General features: G+C 50.3%; 2 protein-coding genes across 2 annotated transcripts; both read left to right on the top strand.

Moving 5' to 3' along the window:
- The first annotated feature begins 8,965 nt into the window (after positions 1 to 8,965).
- On the top strand, positions 8,966 to 10,175 carry LOC133344123 (trace amine-associated receptor 1-like). The gene has a single exon (XM_061554113.1). It carries the CDS (start codon positions 9,058 to 9,060, stop codon positions 10,120 to 10,122), a length of 1,065 nt encoding a protein of 354 aa, XP_061410097.1. The 5' UTR covers positions 8,966 to 9,057; the 3' UTR covers positions 10,123 to 10,175.
- An 8,252-nt stretch (positions 10,176 to 18,427) lies between these two features.
- LOC133341447 (trace amine-associated receptor 7b-like) lies at positions 18,428 to 19,478 on the top strand. The gene has a single exon (XM_061550093.1). The coding sequence runs from the start codon at positions 18,432 to 18,434 to the stop codon at positions 19,476 to 19,478; it is 1,047 nt and encodes a 348-aa protein (XP_061406077.1). The 5' UTR covers positions 18,428 to 18,431.
- Positions 19,479 to 22,480: the final 3,002 nt, after the last annotated feature.

Below are 22,480 nucleotides of genomic sequence, written 5' to 3'. Positions count from 1 at the left end.
AGGAATTTAGCATATTTATGGGAAATGCTGCTGCTGCAGTTGCTGCTGCTGCAGTTGCTGCTGCTGCATTTCCCACAAATATGCTAAATTCCTCTTGATATGTAAATTCCTTTGTCAAGGCGCCCAGCTTATATATATATGCTCCAAGCTCGTGTGCTGTTTCATTCAGACTCTGTCGCCAAGACAGACCTGGTTTTCACCTGAGGACGGCTGCATGCGTTGTGGCCGAAACGTCGTGAGAATTATTTTATTGTGTTTTATTTTTATCGTTTTATTACTTCCCTTCTACGTGACTTTACCGAAAGAACCAAGAAGATGAAAGACTGCTAACAATCAATTTTTAAATCACTCCCAGCCGCAAGCGGTCGTTCCCATGGGCTTGGGCGCAGCCATTTCCATACTTCTGTAATGCGGGCGTAAATGGGCGGGTCGGATATGACGATCCGAGAGGGAGGAGTCAGGGTCACGTGGGGGAGAAGTTATAGCGGGGAGACAGGAAGCCATCTGGGTCAGTCGGGGGAGTGAAGGGTGGTGAACACGTTGGGTGGTCGCCGTGCCTCAGCCTGGTGGCTGAGGGGCTCATGACGGCGCCAGCCAGCGGGGTGGAAGAGAGTTGGGGATAGAGCAGAGAGTGGCGAGATAGCCACAGAGGCCACGCAGGGCTGAGGTTGGAGATGGCGAGATAGCCACAGAGGCCACGCAGGGCTGAGGTTGGAGATGGCGAGATAGCCACAGAGGCCACGCAGGGCTGAGATTGGAGATGGCGAGATAGCCACAGAGGCCACGGAGGGCTGAGGTTGGGGAGTGGCGGGATCGCCACACACGGTAAGACTCGGCACCGCCGGCCAGCGGTGACCGAGCACGGAGGAACAGGGAACAGCGGTGGAGCTGCTGTGAGAGCAGCCAGAGGGCTGCACCAAGAGCCTGCAGCGGAGCTGCAGGAGCGCGGAAGGCTACGGGAGCGAAGGCAGCTGTGGAGCTGCCAGGCAGAGAGTCTCAGGAGGAGTGCCGTGAGGGAAGGAGAACGCGAACCCAAATAAAGGACACGGAGACAGAACCAGGGTCGAGTCCTTTATTACACTTCTGCTGGCGACCGCCACGTATTCCATCAATATTGAACCTTGTACATTAGGAAAATGCATAGTCAGGCCTCCAACTTGGAGTAACTTGGCCTAAAAACCATTGTCCGATGTGTAGGGGGTGGTGGTGCGAGCATTAACACAGAGTGAAAGAGAGATTGTGGTGCCACGGCCACAGAGCAACTCCGCAAGCGCCGCGACTCCCCCCTGGCCCCTACACTGAGCACACGCACACACGCAGCGCACATACGTAGTAACCTGGCGGGGGATTGCCTGGCACATCGGGTTTTAATCCGAAGGACCCCTAGAGGGAATTTCCCACGGTTTCCCGGTGCCAGGAGATTGGCCAACCCTCGCAGGACAGATTACATTGTGGTGCCCCTAAATTGACTGAACATTGTATGAGCACAGAAAGAAAAGGTTCACTGGGCCAACTACAATAACTTATTCACGACATTGGGGGGAGGGAACTGAGGGTGGATTATCAAGCGAGAAGAGCATGAGGTCAGGAGAATCACAGCGCCACTGCTGCCCCCAATCTCGGCCTTCATACCGAATACACACTTGTGTAGACTGTGTGTTCACCAGCCGGGCACCCTTCCAGATGCCCCACAGCGAGAGACAATGGGTGGCTGGCGCCGCCACCACAGCACTCGAGGGACAATGGATGGCCGCTGCCGTCCACAGCAGCACTCGACGGAGTACACAGTAACAGGGGGGAGGGGGCGGTAACCACAGGTAGGTGTGCGATTGGTCGCGCGAGACAAATGCCATCCCAGCCCTTTGAAGTAAGGAGATTAGGCCACGGAAGGGATGAAAAAAGGAGCCACGGCGCAGGTAAGCGGACGATTGGCTGCGCGGTGCGACGTCACCCTGGCCCTTTGAAGTCAAGACCCACTCCCTGTCGTCCTGCCTCTTTGAGCCGCTCGCAGCATCCGTGTGATGCCAATGAGTGCTGCTACGAGGTAGTGATAGGTCAAGTCTTCTCTCGTCCTCCTCCCTCCGACTCTCATAGCGTACGTGCGATGCTGTGAGTACGGCTTCGAGGTATCTGGTAGGACGTTTGAGCGACTGGGTACGTTGGCAGAGTTAGGCTATGCTCTTCTCGCGAAATATTCCCCCAGGTAGTGGGTATTTGCACCGCAAATAAAACGCTAGTACAGAACATCGGTGTGGTGTCTTTGATTTGTGCGTGTGGAGCGATGCGTTGCGAGAGGAGTGATTGCGGAGCCGCAGCGTGTGCGCGCGTGTTAGGACACCATCGCCTGCAGGTGTGGGTGTGGTCATGCAGCTGTGCGCCGCGTTGGCGTGAGTGGTGGTGTACACGGGCGAGTTGTGGGTTAACCGAGGACGGCGGTGAGCCAGCAGTTTAGCCATGTCCCTCAGAGAGGGCACTAGCGCGGGGAGGACAATCACCCGGTTGGTGGGGGCCCGGCGGGAGCCGATCGATGCGGTGGAGGAGGGAGCGGAAGGGGCGGACGTTGTGCCCCACCTACCCAGCGAGGGCGGTGGGGTGGATGTCGGCCCCCACAAGAGGAATCCATAAACGTCTCCCACATTTCGCTTGTCCCACCATCGCCAACACAGGGACCCCTATCCCGAGGTTCCTTTGTCCCCTGTCGTATGGTGTACCCATTTACATTTGTGTGGCTGCGATAGAAACTATGGGTATGCGCTTATGTTAAAATGCTACAGCTGCACCCCCCTGGGGCACCTGCCATGCTCACATCGGCAAGTAATGTGCAGGGTTCAGTGTATGGCTCCACAGTATGACATGATCAAAACCACCTCTAGTACAGAATTTAAATTTAACTGCATTATTATATTTTAATTCCATTCGTCAATCAGTTAAAGATTAATGAACATTATCTTCAAGTCTAAAAATCTAAAACTTTTCAACTATATTAACATTAATTGAGCTCATCTAAATAGGAATAAAGTTTTGTAAACTCTGACCCATAACAGAGCTTGTCCAGGACTAAATAGGGCCCCGATAGCCATCTTATGTCTGGGCGTGGCTTGCAATGTGCACGTGTGGCTTAGGGGGCCCACTCCCTTGGTCACTATTGCGTGAGTGTAGAGGAGAGAGGGAGGGGCGTACGTACTATGAAGTGACAGCCCGCTGTGTGAATGCGGGGATTTATAGGAGACCGTGGCCGCACCATCGTCTCTGGCTGTGAAGTCCGTCAGGGCGTGCTGGGCGGACTGGTTTCCTTTGCACATGCTGGAGGAGTAGGCGGCTGTCGCATGGCTCTGTGGCTACGTGGGCTGACGTCCACTCACAATATAACATCGACATACTGCATGTGTATTCATTTCATTATGTATTGTGTATCTGGTGCTCTGAATTTCTAAAAGCCACCTGTAAAAAGCATACGCTAAATAAAGAGGAAGGATCTATATCCTGACTCGCCAGGAGAAGGTATTATAGCGAATGTGGACTTCACCTGTTCCATTTCTACGCGGTAGTTCTGTTGCCCCGTCGAATGCGTGAGTTTATTTTTTCCAGCTGTTGTGGTTTCCTCCCACATGTTAACACTTAGTAACTGGCCGATAATACCTTAACATATAAAGAACAGCAGCGCCACGGTGGCAATATGTTAACTACCTAGATTGGTAAAAAGGAGTTCATGAGTTCGATCCCGACCTTGATGCCTGCTGTATATTTGGAGTTTGCTTATTCACTCTCCCCGTGGTCGTGTGCATTTTCTCTGGATTGTCCCTCCACATTTAGAATCAACATGCGTCTCGAGTTTTGGCTGCTATATGCTTTCACAGAATAAGCCACTTCGTTGAGCTATCATTTATGGCATGATCGCTTCTGAAAAAATAGCTACATATCTCAGTGGCCCTTTCCTGGTAAAAAAGATAGTCTAGTTTTGACGTTTTACTTGTTGGTAGTGCCGGCTCATCGCCTTGTCTGTGGTTCCCTCAAGCGCCCCTAGTCATTCTTTGTCATTCATTCTCTACAAGAGTTAATGCATACTCTGCAGCGGCACGTTATACAACTCAATAATTATGATTTTGTCAAATGCCTATCATCATCACCACCATCATAAATAACCACCATCATCAACAATCACGAACCATCATGATAAATAATCACCAACTATCAACAATCGCCAACCATCAACATCGTCAACGCCAATCGTCATTACGACCAACTAACACTGCTTCCAATCGGAAACTTCCACAGCCGGCAAAATCCTGCTTCGCTCGTTTGCAAACAGCAAGGTCCCCCAAGATCCAATCCATAAACGCCCGAAACCCCCAGTGACCCGCGTTCTGCGTTCACGCAGCCCAATTAGCATGAGCCAGCACATTAGAAAACTCGCTCATAATCCACGCAGGGGCTGGGGGAACGGGCGGGGTGGAAGTTGGGGTGGTTCCTCGGGAACGAGGGGTGGGTGAAAGTGGGGAGGGAGAAATGGAAGAGGGTTATGGTGCTATTCAGGCAGCGCCAGGGGACACGAGGTGGAAGGTTTTTAAGCCCCGGGTGTGGGGTGGACGCGCGTCGACTCTGGGAAGACTCTCGGGCGAGAGGAGCGGCAGATCGGCCTCCATCCGCTGCTGCGAGGTTTGTGCGAAGTGAGTTCGCCTGTTTGGCATCGGCGACTTTGGGTTATCGCTGACAAATACAATGTCACGTACAATTCAAACACACCCAGGCGATAATCGCATCTACTTAGAACCGGCAATTCCAAAGTTCCTTCTAAAAACATTTACACTGATATGTCCATCCATAGTTAAACCACGAAACTGCTTGGTACACCGATTTCCTCTGAGCTGTCATGGAACGGCAGTTCCACTCATCAGGCCAATGAGGCATGGAAGAAGTTTGCTTTAATTTGACCTCTACCAAATACTTCTGTCACTGCTACACTATACGCACACATTTGGCCTAAGCTGGAACCCTGCTTCGGCTGAATATCTGGTGTGGAGCACCCAGTTGCAATCAATGATTCAGCACTCGATGATTCACTCCAGTTACTCGCTCTCTCACCGTCGGCCAGTCGCCTCCGTCTCACTCTTCTATCGCTACTACCGTGGTTACTGTTCTACTTTGAACGTCACTCTTTGATTCCCCCCACCAATGTTCAGGGCTCTGTCTACCGGACTCGCTATTGTATCTCATCCACACTCTGCTCAACCACCACAATGTATGACACAACAACAGTCACTCATCCATTAACGTATTCACTCACGAAAGCCACCCACTCAACCACTCACCACATCGCAGGTCAACACATTTCTACTTCTGCTGCTTCTTCTTCCATCGCACAGCTCCACTTGAACCCACCCCCCCCCTTCCCCGTTGTTTCTTTTCCCAAGTGCTTATACAACCTTGCTGAAGTTGAGAAACGTCGAAACTCCTATCCATTTTCTTTGGTTCTTTCGGTAAAGTCACGTAGGTAGAAATTAAAGTAAAATAAATCACGACGTTTCAAACGCAACACAAGCGCCCGTCTTCAGGTGAAAATCGCGACAGCTGCGATGTCTGCTGCGAGCATCACGATGTCTGCTCCCTTGTGAAGAGAATCTGTTACCAGCAAGAGTTTATATACGTTTTGAGAACAAAGGCAGCCGAAGTAGTATTACTGGGGCATTATAGTGTAAAGGTAATAAATAGCGTGGCATGTTAAAGGGAATTAACTTAGATTAGCATGTTGGATTATAGTGCAAAGTTAATGAGCTTCCCTAGCGCATGAGAACTCAGATTAGCATGTCGGATTCGAATATGTATTTTAATGAGCAAGTTAATGTCAGTCTATGTGCAACAAAGAATGGCATGTTAAAGTTAATGAGAAAAGCATGTCAAAGTCAATGAGCGAGGTTAATGAGAATATCATGTTAAAGTCAATGAGAGATGAGCAAGTCGATACCGTCATGCCGGTGGTTGCATGTCCATATCTGACAAAAGCAGCCATGTTAGCGATCTAAAAGATGGCCGTGCTAACGCGTGAGGGTGTGGAGCTCGCTCCTGCTACGGAGCTGGCTGCTGCGCTGGTTAATCATGTCCTTCCAATGATTGCTCAGTTTGTACCCATCTTCTCGGTTGAAGTTGTGTCTGTGTTTATATATTTGGATGGCTTTCATGAACAAATCTCTGAAGGTAGCCGGTGGATTTGCAGAGTACCTTCTTCTTGGAGGTAACAGCTTCTCTTCACAAGGGAACAGACTTCGCAGCTGTCGCGGTGTTCACCTGAAGACGGGCGCTTGTATTGCGTTCGAAACGTCGTGATTTATCTTATTTTATTTCTACCTACGTGACTTTACCGAAAGAACAAAAGAGTATCGGATTCCTGCAGTAACGAACGTTTAAAATCAAGATCCTTTCCATTCGTTCAACAGCTCTGAAAAAAAATCACACGCCCGCATATATATACACCGTATACAAAGATCCCCTTATAGACTTTAACAGACTTTTGGGGCAAGTGCTGTTAGCGAGCACCTAAGAAGGCTGCCATGGCACACGAGGGGGTGGGTTGCCCGAACCACGCCCGGCCGTCCTTTGTCTTCCTAGTGGCGATGTTTACAAATTGCACCAGATAATCGTCACTGTTGTTGACCGTGAGTGGACATCAAACCCGGGTTGCCGGGTTCATAACGGATTGCGCTAACTACTGGGCCACAGCTCCCTACACACACACACACACTTTTGTTCCCTTGCTTCCTTCACTTCGTTGTCCTTATCTAGTTCCCAGTAAACATGCCAACGTTGGGCTCTGAACCTCGTGATTCCACTTCCCCTGCCGTCTCTTCCGTGATCTTCTTCTGCTTATCTTGCCTCTTCTCGAGATGATCTCCTCTCCATAGGCGGTGTTATCTGCTTCTCGTCAGCCGTTCTCATAACGCGTCCTATTGCCAAATTCCACTCCATTTCCTTCAACAGTAGCAGCAGCATCATTATCGGCGATTGCTGTCACTTCCCGAATATCTTCAGTCCTTCGTGCATCTCGTTGCCTACCGCAAAAGATACTTATTTCATTTGCATGCATGTATGTAGAACTTATTTCGCACTGTACGTAGCAAACCGTGCTAATCCGAGGTACGGGGGAAGGACACTAAACAAAACACAAAAATATGTTTTTAAGAAAGAGTTTTCAATCTAAAGATTTTCAATCTAAACAATTAAAAAGTGCATAGCTCCAGTGGCTTGCTAATATCTGAAGGAAGAGCGTCCCAGACGGCCGCAGACGTGCATCTGAAATCGCGCCATGCAGTGACCGTCTTTGTTCGATGGCGAGCCAAAAGCCACTGCGAGGATGACCGGGTTACTGGTTTCCCAGTTGAAGACCATGTATCTTATTCAAAACGTTCAATAAAATCTGTACTCACCATGCACACGTTTCAGATGTATCTGTAGAAAACATAGAGTATTGGCACATCTTCTATCATTAAGTGGTTTAAAGACCAATGAAGACCAATCAGTGGGGACGATGATGACGAAAATTATGGCCGCGTTCCAGACGGCGGGGTCTGCCAGGGAGATACGATGGCCATGGTCACTGCTGCGTCGTGTAGAGAGGTGGAGGAGGTTGTGGGTCGCGCTCCTGCTGTTTCAGCTGGGAGAGTTCCATCGTGAGCTGGAGTGCAGGGAGGGAGACAGGAGACAGGAGATAGGAGAGAGAGAGCAAGAAGAAACACAGGGGCTGCCACGGAGAAACGACGACACCGGCAGTGACGCGTTCCTGTATTCTACACTGTTTGTCACAATGTTACATGTATTTTTCCGCGTGCATTCAATTCCAGTGAAGTTCAAGTCCAGTGACTGTCATTAACGTTTTCAGAAAACGGCACAGTGCCGTCAGTGAAACGCACACACACAAACGCACGTGTGTAAAATGACCGCCTATTGTTGTTGCAGTAGCTCCTAAATCATGGCACGACGTCAGATTCTGAAATCCGTTTCTGGATTCCCGATGTAATTACTCGGAAGTAAAAAATTTGCCTCGTTTGACTCCTCTCAGGGCATTAAAATCGAGAACTCGGCGATCGAGTATGAAGCCGTAAATTATGGTAATTGTCAATAACGTTTCTCAGAGTTCGAATGAGCTTTGTTTAAATCCCTCGTGCTTTGTGATCGCATCGTAAGTGTGGCTGTTGCATAGACTCAAACGCATTGTGGTAATATTCTATGGTTATTTCAGTAAAATCACGTAGATAGAAAAAATAAAAATAAAGTGAATAAAATTATCACAACGTTTCGATCGCAACACAAGCTATTTTAATAAGCTCTCCATTATATTATCTTAAATGGATTTGGTATTTAAATCTCGAGTATGCGGTGACTGTGGTCACCCAGAACAGACCATGGGACATAGAAGGACTCAGCGTCCGAGTTACAAATACGACGAAGATATCGTCAAAGTGATGGGCCACTCCGCTACTCGTGACGCAATCATCTGGCTCAGCTACCTCAATGTAAAAGTATAGTTGTTACTCAACAGTCATCCACACCAACCTGAGCCAAACGAGATTATATTTATCTCCGCTGTTTGATTAATCTGTTGCCGGATATATTTCCTAAAAACCTGCTTGTTTTTTTGATTGGTTCGTGTCTAGCACATTGCATCCACACATATATACACACACGTTCATACACACAGACCCAAAAACGTCTCCCCCTATATATATCATTAACACATTTTTGGGAAAAAGTGCTCGTTAGCGAGCACCTATGAAAGCGAACACCGCACACGAAAGAGGGTGGCCAGCACCACGCCTGGCCTCCGTTGTCTCCCCAGTGACGATGTTTACACATCGCACCAGGTACTCATTTGAGGCTGAGTCGACCTAGGGGAGGCCCTGGAAGGGTTCAGATAATTGTCACTGGTGTTGTCCTTGAACGGGAATCGAATTGGGGTCGCCGGGTTCGTGGCGCAGCACGCTAACCGCTAAACTACCGCTCTCCACATACACAGACACGTAAATACATACATACAAAAACACAAACACGACAATATTCGGCTTCACCATGGAAAACCGCACCGTGGGTCCATACGACCACTGCATCGACTCCTTCTACCACCTCAACTGCAGCTCGCCCACGTTCTCCATGTCGGAACGCACCGCGGCGCTCAGCGCCATCACCACGCTCATCCTCGCCACCGTCCTGGGCAACCTCCTCATCATCACGTCCATCGCCTACTTCAGGCAGCTGCAGACTCGCACCAACATCATGGCGCTATCTCTGGCCGTGGCCGACCTCCTGGTCGGTCTCACGGTGATGCCCTACAGCATGATGAAGGCCGTGTACAAGTGCTGGTTCTACGGGCAATTCTTCTGCAATCTGCAATACTTCCTCGACTACATGCTGACGAACTCCTCCATCATGCACCTGGGTTGCATCGCCTACGACCGCTACGTGGCCATCTGCGACCCGCTCCGCTACTCGCAGCGGGTGACCAATCACACCGTGGTGACGATGCTGCTGATCTCGTGGTTCGGTCCTGCGCTCTTCTCCTCTCCCATCCTCGTGAACTTTAACCCCGAGTGGTCGCGTGGCATCATCGAGATCATCTCGTGCCCGAACCAGTGCCTGTTCTTCGTGAGCACGTGGCTGGTCAGCGTGGTGGGCGTCTGTCCGTACGTGCTCTCTCTACTCACAATGTCATACGTTTACGCGAGAATTTACGTCGTGGCGCGCAGGCAGGGCCGCCAGATCAGCTCGGTGAGTCTACAGGTCCATGCCCAACAGCAGCAGCAGCAGCAACAGCAGGCGGAACCTACAAACATTCGACAGAAGTGGGCGGCGATGAAACGAGAACACAGCGCGGCCAAGACACTCGGCAGCATCATCGGGGTCTACCTGCTGTCCTGGCTGCCCTTCTACATGGTGGTCTTGTTCTTCCCCAATTTCCAAAACAGTTCGGCCGCAGTGCGAATCACCACGTGGATCGGCTACATCAGCTCGGCCATCAACCCCGTGCTCTACGCGACTCTGAATCGTCCGTTTCGCAGCGCGTTTGTCGCCGTGATCAGCTGCAAGGTGCTTTCCTCCACTAGGGCGAGGACAATGGACCTGTCCGGGGTGAAGTAGGCGATTTCAAGATGCGATGATGCTTGTTTACGCGCGTCGAACACGCGTGTGTGTCTCTGTGGTCGTTTGTGCCTCAAGGTGCGCCTAGCCTCGTCCAAACGCTGTGGTGACGTCACCGTCACGTGTGGTGTTTGTCTCTCCGCAGGTCTTTTTGTCTCCCTCTGTTATCAGTGTCCATCTGCGTATGACTGCGCGCGTCTCTATCTCGGCGCCTGTTTGTTTCCGTCGCCGTCCAATGCTTTCCACCTCGCTGTGTCGCTGTGTCTCCTTGACTCTCTCTGTCAATCTCTCTTCGTGCATCTCTGCGTAATTTCCCTGCCCAGTTCAATGCACGCCGGCGTGTCGGAGTCTATATATATAAATCTATCTACGTCTGACTTCCTATCTGTCTGTGTTTCTTGGTGTCTTTCTATCAGCGTCTCTGCGTCTGTCGCTCTGTGTATTTATCTCTCTCAGTCTCTCTGTCCGTCTGTCCTGTCCACGCTCCACAGTTCTTTGTAATCAATTTATATTCCCAGCACTATTTCGACCAAATAATGGGACATGGCGGCCGAGCGTGAGTCTGTCTACAGACTTAGCATCAATGTACTCACGGATATCATAGCGCAATTCATATTCGTAGACACAATGTAATATTTAATAAAAAAAATAATGTGTGCTCTGTAGTCATCAGCCATGATATATCGACTGCTGGATTAATACCTCCTCCCCAAGCTACCACGCCACCTCTCACGATCGTTTCGATGCCACGACCCACCCGGCAGGTGCTCTGCTCACGAACTGATTCCATCGCTCCCTCTCCGAAGTTAGACAGCACTTTGGACACGTTCCATCACCTGGCCGCCGCTCCGTTGTTAATATCAAAAGCGTCGTCCATCGCTCCCTTTTGGCCGTGGAGCGTCCTGCCGGATGTGTGTGAATGTCATCACAAATAAAGCAAACTAAATCGTGGCGATGCGTGAAGGAGTTTCATCATTACCAACCTGAAAACACTCATGCGGACGCAAATGACAAAACACGATGATGATGAAGGACTCCTGATCAAGAGTCGTAAGACTCAGCGAGGCATTTTTGGATAAAATACATCATAAATCTTCATATGCTTTGACACGAGACATCAGTCATCATCAGCATCGTCAGCACGACCGCCACCATCACCACTATCATATCGTATCCGTGTATACACACGTTGGTTACATACTTTGAAGTAGTTCTGGGTGTTAGTGTGTCAACATCAGCAATGGGGATACAAAGGTGGCCAAGCGGAGCCAGCACCGGGAGTCGTTGTCCTGTCATGAGGTGTACACACCATACCGGGTAGCCATTTAAGGCTGAGTCGATCTAGGTGGGGCCCAGAAGCAGTTCTATCAATTTGCGCCACTGATGATTGCCGAAGCTTGAATCGAAACCAAATCGTCGGTCACAATCATGGCGCAATGCGCCAATCAATCCACAGACAAAGATCCCGCATATGTTAGCGAGCACCTGTGAAAGCGAACACCGCACACGGAAGGGTGGGTGACCAGCACCACGCCTGGACGCCTTTGTCTCTCCAGTGGCGATATTTACCCATCACACAGGTACTTATTTGAGGCTGAGTTGACCTGGGGAGGCCCAGGACCGGTTCAGATAATCGTCACTGGCGTCGGCCGTAAGCGGGACTCGAACTCGGCTCGCTGGGTTCGTAGTGCAACGCGCTAACTGCTGCGCCACCACTCCCCACTAACATCACTTCCATCATCCTTTTTACTACCACTGGTACCTACTAACATCATCATCATCATAATCACCAACCGTAATTATTACCATCACTGGTATCTATCATCATCATAGCCACTACCACCAAATCCTTATTAACACATCAAAGTGCCCATTAAGCCAACAGGTGTTGCCTGAAATATATTTCACTATCGTTAAATTCGGTCAAGTACGCGAAATCTCATCACAGCAGAAAAAAATCTACGCAAGCTGGAAACAGATTTAACAACACACACACGCGCACACAGGTGTACACAAATTCACAGCCTTATCCACACCACCAGATCAAAAGAACTGATAGTTGAGTTGGGAGGGGTAGCAGTCTAAACGATGATACGGTCACACGTTCAGTTAATTTGAACTGGTGGTCTGGTTAAGGCTGCTGTTGTTGTATGTGTAGTGCTGCACACCTGTATGTATGTTGGTAAGTAGTTCACCATATATTGGATTTACGTTCAAAGGAAAAACTGAAGACTCCATATCACCTGTACCCGTGTAAGCATCCCGAGGGAACCACCCCTAATCCCCGGATAAATTATTAACTCCACCCACCTCCAATATTGTGATTCAGCAATTTTGATTTGGGGGGGGGGCGGGGGGGTATGGGTGATGATGAGCGGATGTAGGAGGCTGCTCGGTGCACATACACAAACATACAAAAAGACAAAGATCGCCCGTATAGCGTTATCTGACTGTTGGGGCAAGTGGTTTTAGCGAGCACCTGTTAATTCCGGTACGGCACACGAGGGAGTGGATGGCCAACACCACTCCGCGCCGCATTTGTCTCCCAAGTGGCGATGTTTATACATCACACCAGATACTCATTTCAGGCTGAGTTGAGTCGACATAGGGGAGGCCCAGGACGGGTTCAGATAGTCGTCGCTGGTGTTGGCCGTGAGCGAGAATCTAACTCGTATCACCGGGTACGTAGCACAGTGCTAGACACGGCGCCAGGTGTATGCATACACCCACACAAAGATACAAAGATCTCCAAATATGTTTTGGGGCAAGTGCTGTTCGCGGAAACGGCACATGATGGGGTGGATGGCCAACACCACGCCGCGCCGCCTTTGTCTCTCTTAGTGGCGATGTTTACACACAGCACCGGGTGCTCATTTGAGGCTGAGTCGACCTACACGGATGGAGTGACTGTGATTGTCACTGTGTGGTGCCGGGCTTACGAAGCCCAGGCAGATAATGTGTTGGCATTATGTGTAGCCCGCTTATGGGATGTAGTACCAGCCCTAGCGGGGCTTCGGTGAGCGCTGGTCAGCGCGGAGGCACCACGTACGGTGTGCGGTGCGGGCTCCAGGTGAGGGATGCGAGAGGGAGAGTCAGCCATCCAGGGTTACGTTGGGATATGATACGCTCGTTGACCTGCCGACACGTGACCGGATGATATTGGAGGTGGGCCATCGGTGGACCGGGGCCGCTGGGCGGTCACGTGGTATAGAGGAGCTCTCTGGGAGCCTTCGGGAAAGAACTCGAGAGATCTAGATGGTGGGCGGGGCGAGGGGCGGAGCCAGCCCCAGCCCAGGCCGATATAACTGGGCCCCCGTAAGGGGCTCGGGGTTCTTCGTGTTGCTGGTGATGAAGATCCACGTCGGGTAAAATAAGCCTCTAGCCACGCTTGTGTTGTGCGGGCCGGGATAGTGAACCGTGTCTAGTTCTGCTGTAGCGTGGCTAGATGGGCATTCAACACCCAAATGCAGGTTGTGTTATGTTATGTTGATTTATTGAATAAATAGTGTTACTCCAAAGACAACGTCTGCGACTCAGTTGGGCTCACGACACATACATACCAGGGACGTGCGGTCAGGGGAGGCAGGGGACGCACAGCCTCACCTCTCAAACTCCAATGAAAATAGCTGTTCCTGAAAAGTGAAAAATAATCTGATTTTTGCACTGATATATGTTGTCATTTCTGTATGATTCCAATTATGTTCATAGTCAAAATCGCTAAATTTGCGGAGCTCCGCTAAAAATACAGCGAGACGGGAGGCGAGGTAGCGACGAGCTCGGCCTCCCCTCTGAATGCGCAACCCCTCAGCAACTGCATGGAGCGCAGGAAATAAGCGCGTGCATGTTATTATCTCTCTGTCATATTTGGAATCATACAGAAATAACATTTTTTACACAGATCAGTGGAAAAGTCATAATTTGTAATTTATCTTGTTCTTTTTTTGTTACTTTTCGTAACAGCTATTTTCATTGGAGTATGACAGGCTCTGCCTCCCCTGCCTCCCCTGACCGCACGTCCCTGGTACATACACGTGCTCACCGGCATTCCTTGATGAACGCACGCACACGGTCACTGCATGACTCATCGCCTGCCTGCACCTGAGGTGGGTTGCGGCGTCAGATCCCTGGCGACGCAGCGTGGATATCGGGCTCCCCCTAGCAACTCCTCTACGGATTCAATCAAACTCTGGCTGATGGAGGTGTTCCAACCCATCATCATCACCACCACCATCATCAACCATCATCAGCAGCCATGACAAATCCACTTCTGGATGAAGGGCCTCCCAAAGCCGTCGCCATCCCTCACGATCCCACAACAATTCTAGCAGGATCTGCAGACCTAGCTGATTTCACTGCTCCATCTCCCAACGGCTGAAGACTTTTCGGACACGTTCCATTTCCTTGTGTCTCTGCTACTAAAAAAACGGAAACTGTTTTGGCAGGTAAGGCCGACAAAGCTATATATTTATTTATTCAGAAGCGACCTGACCACAAATGATAGCTCAACGACGTGGCTTATCACGTGCACAATGTATAGCAGCCAAACACTCCTAAACGCGTGTTGATTCGAATTGTAGAGGAAAAACCGGAGGACCCGGAGCAAAAATAAAACACGCGACCACGGGGACAGTGAGAGACACGCAGACTCCAAATATCCAGTCGTCAGTCGGGATCGAACACACGACCTCCTGTATGCCAGACGAGATAGTTAACATCTCGCCACTGTGCCTCTCCCCCCACAGCCGTCCATGCTGTCGACTCCTTGCCCTCGTTCAAATAAAGACTCAAAACCTTGTTTTTGTCCTCCCCCTCCGACTGACTTCTCCTGCCTCTCTCTCGATCTGTCTTTTGTTTGTGTTGCTGCTGCTGTGCTCACACATGCACCACGGATCTTTCGTGTAATAAAATATCTGGACAATTATCAAAAGGTTGAAAATTCCGCGCTACGAATCAAATCAAACTCAAACTATGCAAGATGAAGAAACGTCCAGAGCGTCCGCCCAGCGTCTCTACTTGGGAGTGCAGCGATTGCATTTCGATGCGGTACGCAAATTAACGTGTTTGTGTGCGGTGCGAAAGTAGTTCCACATACATTACATAAAATAAAGTAAAAACCTTAGTCTTAGGTTTTTTCGGTAAAGTCACGTAGGTAAAAATAATTAATAAAAATAATAAAAATAATACTATAATTTATTTTATAAATCACGACGTTTCGGAGGCAACACAAGTCTCCGTCATCAGGTGGGACCGTCACAGCTAGATTTACTGTATCAAGTGAGGCAAAATTCCAAGAGACAAGCTCTTAAATACAAGTTAAGGGGGGAGGAGGGGGGAGGGGCTTATCTGAATATGGTAGCCAATGAATGGCACGTGTTGGGGGGGGGGGGGCTAAAAGAGAACAATATATGTTATTAACCATGTAAAAAAGATTTAACTACACATATTTGGACCATCTTATTTTACTTTACCGAGTGTTGGCATCCCCAGCGTTTAACAGTACTCCCCTTTTTGTATTTTGATTGTCAACCAACACCGGGTAAAACAACAACATGTGCACCTATTGTTCTTTTTTAGCCCCGCCCACCCCCCCAACACGTGCCATTCATTGGCTACCACATTCAAATAAGCCCCTCCCCCCCCCTCCTTTCCCCTTAACTTGTATTTAAGAGCTTGTCTCTTGGAATTTTGCCTCACTTGATACAGTAAATTTAGCTGTGACGGTCCCACCTGATGACGGAGACTTGTGTTGCCTCCGAAACGTCGTGATATATAATTTTATTTCTATTATTATTTATATTATTTTATTATTTATTTTTACCTACGTGACTTTACCGAAAAAACCTAAGAGTATGAATCATTGCAGTCACGAAAGCTTCAAATCTAGAAATAAAAACCTTAGCCCACTGGTCATGACAAATGCGTACCGTGTTGTTGTATTATCCATTCGGGGTCAGTGGGGATTCAACAGTGGCGTTCCTATCGGCTACCCATCTGCCACGGCCGGCGTGTCCTCTTACAATTCCATTAATCAAGCACCCCGTGCGGTTTAACTGATTGAGTCCCATGGGGCCAATTTGCGCGCAGGTTTGGGTGAATTTGGGGTTTGCGCGTGCGGTCCCTGGAGGATGAGTGCACGGCGTGTGAAGGTGCTAACATGTCTCCGTGTGAATGTGTGTATGTATATGTATGTATGTACGTGTCTTTGTATATAAATATCACAACGTACGCCATAAGTTTATTGGCGTTGCCAGGAGTATCAGCTCAACAACCCAATCCCAACCATATCTCGTATATAAATGACTCTCTCTCTCTCTTAAAGTCTGCATTTATCTTGAAGAAGGCCAGTCAGCCGAAACGTTGAGACATTGAGTTGTTTTAAGTGAAAGTTGCAATTTGTTTTAAGTACACTTGTTTTGAATGTATAAACACCAGCTTGGATTAATTCGTACATACTGTCCACACATCTGCGTACATACACACAGACACCTCATACATTCGCAAGCGTACACAGCTAACGACTAATATTCCCCGTACAGACTTAGCGACGATTGCGGACAAGTGCTGTTAGCGTGCACCTATGACGAGTGGTCATCACGTAGCGGCCGCCTCCGTCTCTCCCCTGTGCCGATGTTACACACCGAATGCGGTACTTATTTAAGGCTGAGTAAACCTAGAGGGGAGCTTATGATTTAGTTGTTTTCAATATCCACTCGCCACTGATGTTGGCCTGGCGATTGAACTCCGCTCACTGGGTTGGAAACGCAGTGCGCTGACCGCTAAGCCACCGATCCCCATACGCGCACGTAATACATACACATACCAAAACACGTGTAAACGTACATTCGCGGGTATAACGTACATGCATGCATACGTATACACCACACACACGTACACATACGGGTACATACTGTAGACGTGTTCACGTGCGGATATATATGAACACACAAAATAAAATATCCCCCTTTATAGCTTAATTCGACTGTTGGGGCAAGTTCTTAGCGAGAGCCTATGCACACTCATACACACAAAAGGATACAAAGGCAGAGATCGCCCGTATAGCCTACATAGACCGCGAGGACAAGTGCTATTTGCGATCACCTATTCACCCATCCCATTCGCATACTGTACATCCAAAGTCAAAGATCGCCGATTTAGCCTACATAGACTGCCTGTCGCGAGCGTTTATACAAAGCCAATTCGCACACAAACACACTCAAACACACCTACAAAGACACAGATCCCCCGTATAGCCTTGACAGACTGTTGGGGCAAGTGCTGTTAGCGAGCACCTATCAAGGCCGGCACAGCATACGAGGAGGTGGGTGGCTAGCACCACGCCCAGCCGCCTTTGTCTCCCTAGTGGCGACGTTTACACCCCGCACCAGGTGCTCATTTGAGGCTGAGTCGATCTAGGGGAGACCCAGGACCGGTTCAGATAATCGTCACTGGCGTTGACCGTGAGCTAGGTTCAAATTCGAGTGGCCGGGTCATAGCGCAGCACGCTAACCGTTACACTACCGCTCTCCACACACACACCTGCACACACATTACCTGCACACACAGACACACCTACACACACATTACCTGCACACACAGACACCCCTTCACACACACATTACCTGCACACACAGACACACCTTCACATACATTACCTGCACACACAGACACACCTACACACACATTACCTGCACACACAGACACACCTTCATACACACACCTGCACACACAGACACACCTTCACATACACACACCTGCACACACACACACACCTACACACACATTACCTGCACACACAGACACACCTACACACATTACCTGCACACACAGACACACCTACACACACATTACCTGCACACACAGACACACCTTCACATACACACACCTGCACACACAGACACACCTTCACATACACACACCTGCAAACACACACACACCTACACACACATTACCTGCACACACAGACACACCTTCACATACACACACCTGCACACACAGACACACCTTCACATACACACACCTGCACACACAGACACACCTTCACATACACACACCTGCACACACAGACACACCTTCACATACACACACCTGCACACACACACACCTACACACATTACCTGCACACACAGACACCCCTACACACACATTACCTGCACACACAGACACACCTTCACATACACACACCTGCACACACAGACACACCTTCACATACACACACCTGCACACACAGACACACCTACACACATTACCTGCACACACAGACACACCTACACACACATTACCTGCACACACATCACACACAGGCATACACGATGTCATCTCACGCCAACACCACCTCGCCAGCGTGCGGGCTCACATTCTACAACTTCAACTGCAGCCGCGCGTCCGTCACATCATCATCGGAGCGCGCTCAAATGATGTCCCTCCTCCTCTCGATCAGCGCCATCACCGTCGCGGGCAACCTCCTCACCATCACGTCCATCCTCTACTTCAGGCAGCTGCAGACTCGCACCAACGCCCTAACGCTGTCTCTCGCCGTGGCGGACCTCCTGGTGGGCCTGCTGATCATGCCCTTCAGCGTGATGCGCTCCGTGCACAACTGCTGGTTTTACGGCCGCGTCTTCTGCAGGGTCCACACGTGGCTCGACTACACCTTCTGCACGTCGTCCATCGTCCACCTCAGCTGCATCTCCTTCGACCGCTACGTGGCCATCAGCGACCCGCTGCGATACGAGCAGCGCGTCACCAGAAGGGCGTGCGCCCGCATGCTCGTGTGCAGCTGGCTCTGCCTGCTGGTCTACGGCCTCGCCTTCATGCTGGAGTGGAACCTGGTCGGGCTGGAGGAGGAGGTGGCGCACGTTTGTCCCGACGACTGCCCGGTGCTGCTGAACCTGCCGTTCGCGATGGCCAACACGATCTTCGCGTGCGTCGTCCCCATGATGCTGATGACACTGGCCTACGGTAGGATTTATCAACTGGCCAGGCAGCAGGCGAGGAAGATCACTTCCGCCGCCATGGGCTCGAACGCGGACTCCGCAAGGAGTTCGCTGAGACGCGAGCACAGCGCCACCATCACCATGGGCATCATCGTGGGCGTCTTCATCTCGCTCTGGATCCCGTACTTCGTAGTGTCGGTCACGGAGCCGATATTCGGCTACCAGGCGGGCTCCGTCACGTGGGAGGTCATCAACTGGTTCACGTACATCAACTCGACGGCGAATCCCATCCTGTTCGCCGCCTTCAACAGGCCCTTCCGTAACGCCTTCTACCTCATCCTCTCCGGTCGAATGTTTGCGTCGAGCTGCAGAGGAGTCGATCTGTTCGACGTCCCGCGGGCGCTTGCTAAAGCTCGCGGGTAAGTCACCTCCTCCTGCTGGCGTCGCCGCGAACGGAGCCGGCCGCGAGCAAGAGCGACGATTTAATCCGCGCACTTCGCCAGCTTCTGTCTGGGCACGTGAAAGATACCTCGAGCAGGTGGGAGACGCGGAGGAAGGCGGGACGAAAACTGGAGCGAGACGGCATTCAATTAATGGAAGAAGAGATGATGGCGAGGTGGGGTGTGGGGAGGTGGGGAGGGGGGAGGGGGGAGGACGGTGAGTGGGGGGCATTTAGCAAGCATTGGGAAGTGATAATCTCACAACGACACGGCAGGTAATATACTCGTGCAAATACATATTGGCAGAGAGGCTACTACGACGGCTACTGATGTTTTCACACATTTATTTGGTGATGCTGCCGATGCTGTGTTGGGAGTGGTGCACTACCAACAACAACACTCAAGACGTTCCGAGTCAATAACACTGTGTATGTGCGTGTCGCCTTAAATGGGGAAACATATAACAGCTAACATTTCGGGCGCTGGCCCGTTTTCATAGAACCTAAATAGAGAGATCAGTAGAGAGACAGAGTGGATGGGGGGGGGGGGGGGGGGGTGGACACCGCACTTGTTTACATCATGGGGCCCTGGTGAGAATCAGATTTTCGAAATAATTCCTCAAGATCGCTTGTGGCTACCAATGTTCGTGACCTGGCGGGGAGACGCCGCGACCTCCAGAGTGACCGATCCGTCATGCGCAGCGTCCTATGCGACCTGAAGCTCAGAGCCCTTATTGCATGACCTCAGGGCATCCCCGTTCCACGTTCGTTCCAGCCTCATCCTGTGGAGCGTTGCAATCGCGAGCCAGCGGAGTGGGTGAGCGGGCAGTCAGGCCATTCATTCCGGTAAACAATGTTTGAAAAGTGCATCACGTCTTTTTAAGTTTATTTTATTAATTTATTGCATTTAACCAAATGATAATTCAAGAGACCGTTGGATGGCGGGCGGCGAGACTTAGTGAATCACTGCACTTTCCGTGGGTGGGCGTCGAGGAGGTGCCATAAACCTGGCTCGCCAGAGGAAGGCGGTATCGCAAAGTGTGGACTAATCGCCATCTGTTTCTATTTGTACGGGGATAGAGTGTTGCCCTGTCGTGCAAGGTGTAGGTTTCATCTAGGTGCTCCGATTTTCTCCTCCAACTTAAACAATATCCGTCTGAAAACATCTTACGAGTAAAAAAGCAATGCAGTAGAAGGCTCTCCCGGATAAATAAGTAAAATTTCCACAAGCCTCGTGTTGCCGTGGTATCATCACGCCTCCCGTGTCAGGATGGGTGCTACTGTTCCCATTCGCGACGCGAGGCTCAAAGCCCTGACGCTCCGCGAGCCCTGGGGGACTTGGGTTTGACGCGTGGCGGAGTAAACCACGGATCGTCTCGGCAACTCTCGCAGCAGCACAGGACTTCAAGTAAGGATCGTATAACTAAAGAACGTTATTTACAAATGACCAACGCAATTCCAAAGCCATTCGCCAGTAACGCTGCAATGCGAAGGCAAGCTCACGATATTTATTACAGTTTGACGAACGTGTCGAGATGTTTGTTGTGTGTGATTACGCACCACTCACTGCAACGCAATACTTACTACACGTGCACAAAGCCGTTATCCTACTGCAGGCACTGCTGCCTCTAGGGAATGTGAAGCTGATTCAGCCCGTCTGGGAACACGTGTAGCCAGCGTGGAAACACGTGTAACCAGTCTGCGAACACATGTAGCCAGTCTGGGAACACGTGTAGGCAGTGTGGGAACACGTGTAGCCATTCTGGCATCAAGTGTATCCATTCACAGAACACGTGTAGCCAGTCTGTGAACACGTCTCGCTAGTCTGGGAACACGTGTAGCCAGTCTGAAATCACGTGTAGCCAATCTGGGAACAATGTGTAGCCGGTGTAGGAAAACGTGCAGCCAGTGTGGGAACATATGTTGCCAGTTTTGGAACACGTGTAGCCAGTGCGGGGACACGTGTGGTCAGTCTGAGAACACGTGTGGCCTGTCTGGGAACACGTGTGGCCTGTCTGGGAACACGTGTGGTCAATCTGGGAACACGTGTGGCCTGTCTGGGAACATGTGTGGCCTGTCTGGGAACACGTGTGGCCAGTGTGGGAACACGTGTGGTCAGTCTGGGAACACGTGCGGTCAGTCTGGGAACACGTGTGGTCAGTCTGGGAACACGTGTGGCTTGTCTGGGAACACGTGTGGCCTGTCTGGGAACACGTGTGGCCTGTCTGGGAACACGTGTGGCCAGTGTGGGAACACGCGTGGTCAGTCTGGAAACACGTGTGGCCTGTCTAGGAACACGTGTGGCCTGTCTGGGAACACGTGTAGCCAGTGTGGGAACACGTCTCACTAGTCTGGGAACACGTGTAGGCAGTGTGGGGACACGTGTAGCTGGAGGAATCAGCATCCCAACCAAGAGGCGGGAGGAGGGGAGCGGGACGACCGCTTAACTTACGTGGTGTTTTGCATCGTCATTAGAAGCATATTATGACGTAGCATCGTTAAGTGCATAAGAGATTCTATTTCATTTTTCTTAATATGTTATTACATTCTATTCCATTCTTGTTGTGAGTATATATAAACACACATTATACAAACGTTCGCACGCGACGTCGAACGTCCGTTGTGTTTAAAGCGAAAGCCAGCACGCATTCATGTTCCAGCTACTGTAGTTTCCGTTTTCCACTCAGGAGCCGTCTCTCGGGTGGTACGGCGAATCGGGGCGACCGCCCCGTGCCCCGCGCTTTTGGGGGACGGCTCTACGTGCTTCGACGTCACGGTGGCAGAGGGAATACTCCGTGTTTAATAATAGGTTTTTCTTACCCTTCTTTCTGGCTACAAAACTGACACCTTTTTACGAGGAATCATGTTTGCATTAACCACAATACCTGCGGTCAGAATGCAAAAAAAACACTCTGATAATGTATGCATTGTCCTTGAAATTGATTGGTCCACACCAGAGACAGGTTTTTTTAGAGCCTTGTGGTGT

Source organism: Lethenteron reissneri, chromosome 2 (genome assembly GCF_015708825.2).
Source record: "Lethenteron reissneri isolate LAM-NWPU_2019-01 chromosome 2, ASM1570882v1, whole genome shotgun sequence".
Taxonomy (NCBI): Eukaryota; Metazoa; Chordata; class Hyperoartia; order Petromyzontiformes; family Petromyzontidae; genus Lethenteron; species Lethenteron reissneri.
The sequence above is the reverse complement of the archived record's forward strand: the minus strand, read 5'-3'. Positions and strand labels throughout refer to the sequence as shown.

Excerpts from the sequence above, each read along its gene's own strand:
- LOC133341447 (XM_061550093.1), top strand. The coding sequence starts at position 18,432 with ATGTCATCTCACGCCAACACCACCTCGCCAGCGTGCGGGCTCACATTC.
- LOC133344123 (XM_061554113.1), top strand. The coding sequence starts at position 9,058 with ATGGAAAACCGCACCGTGGGTCCATACGACCACTGCATCGACTCCTTC.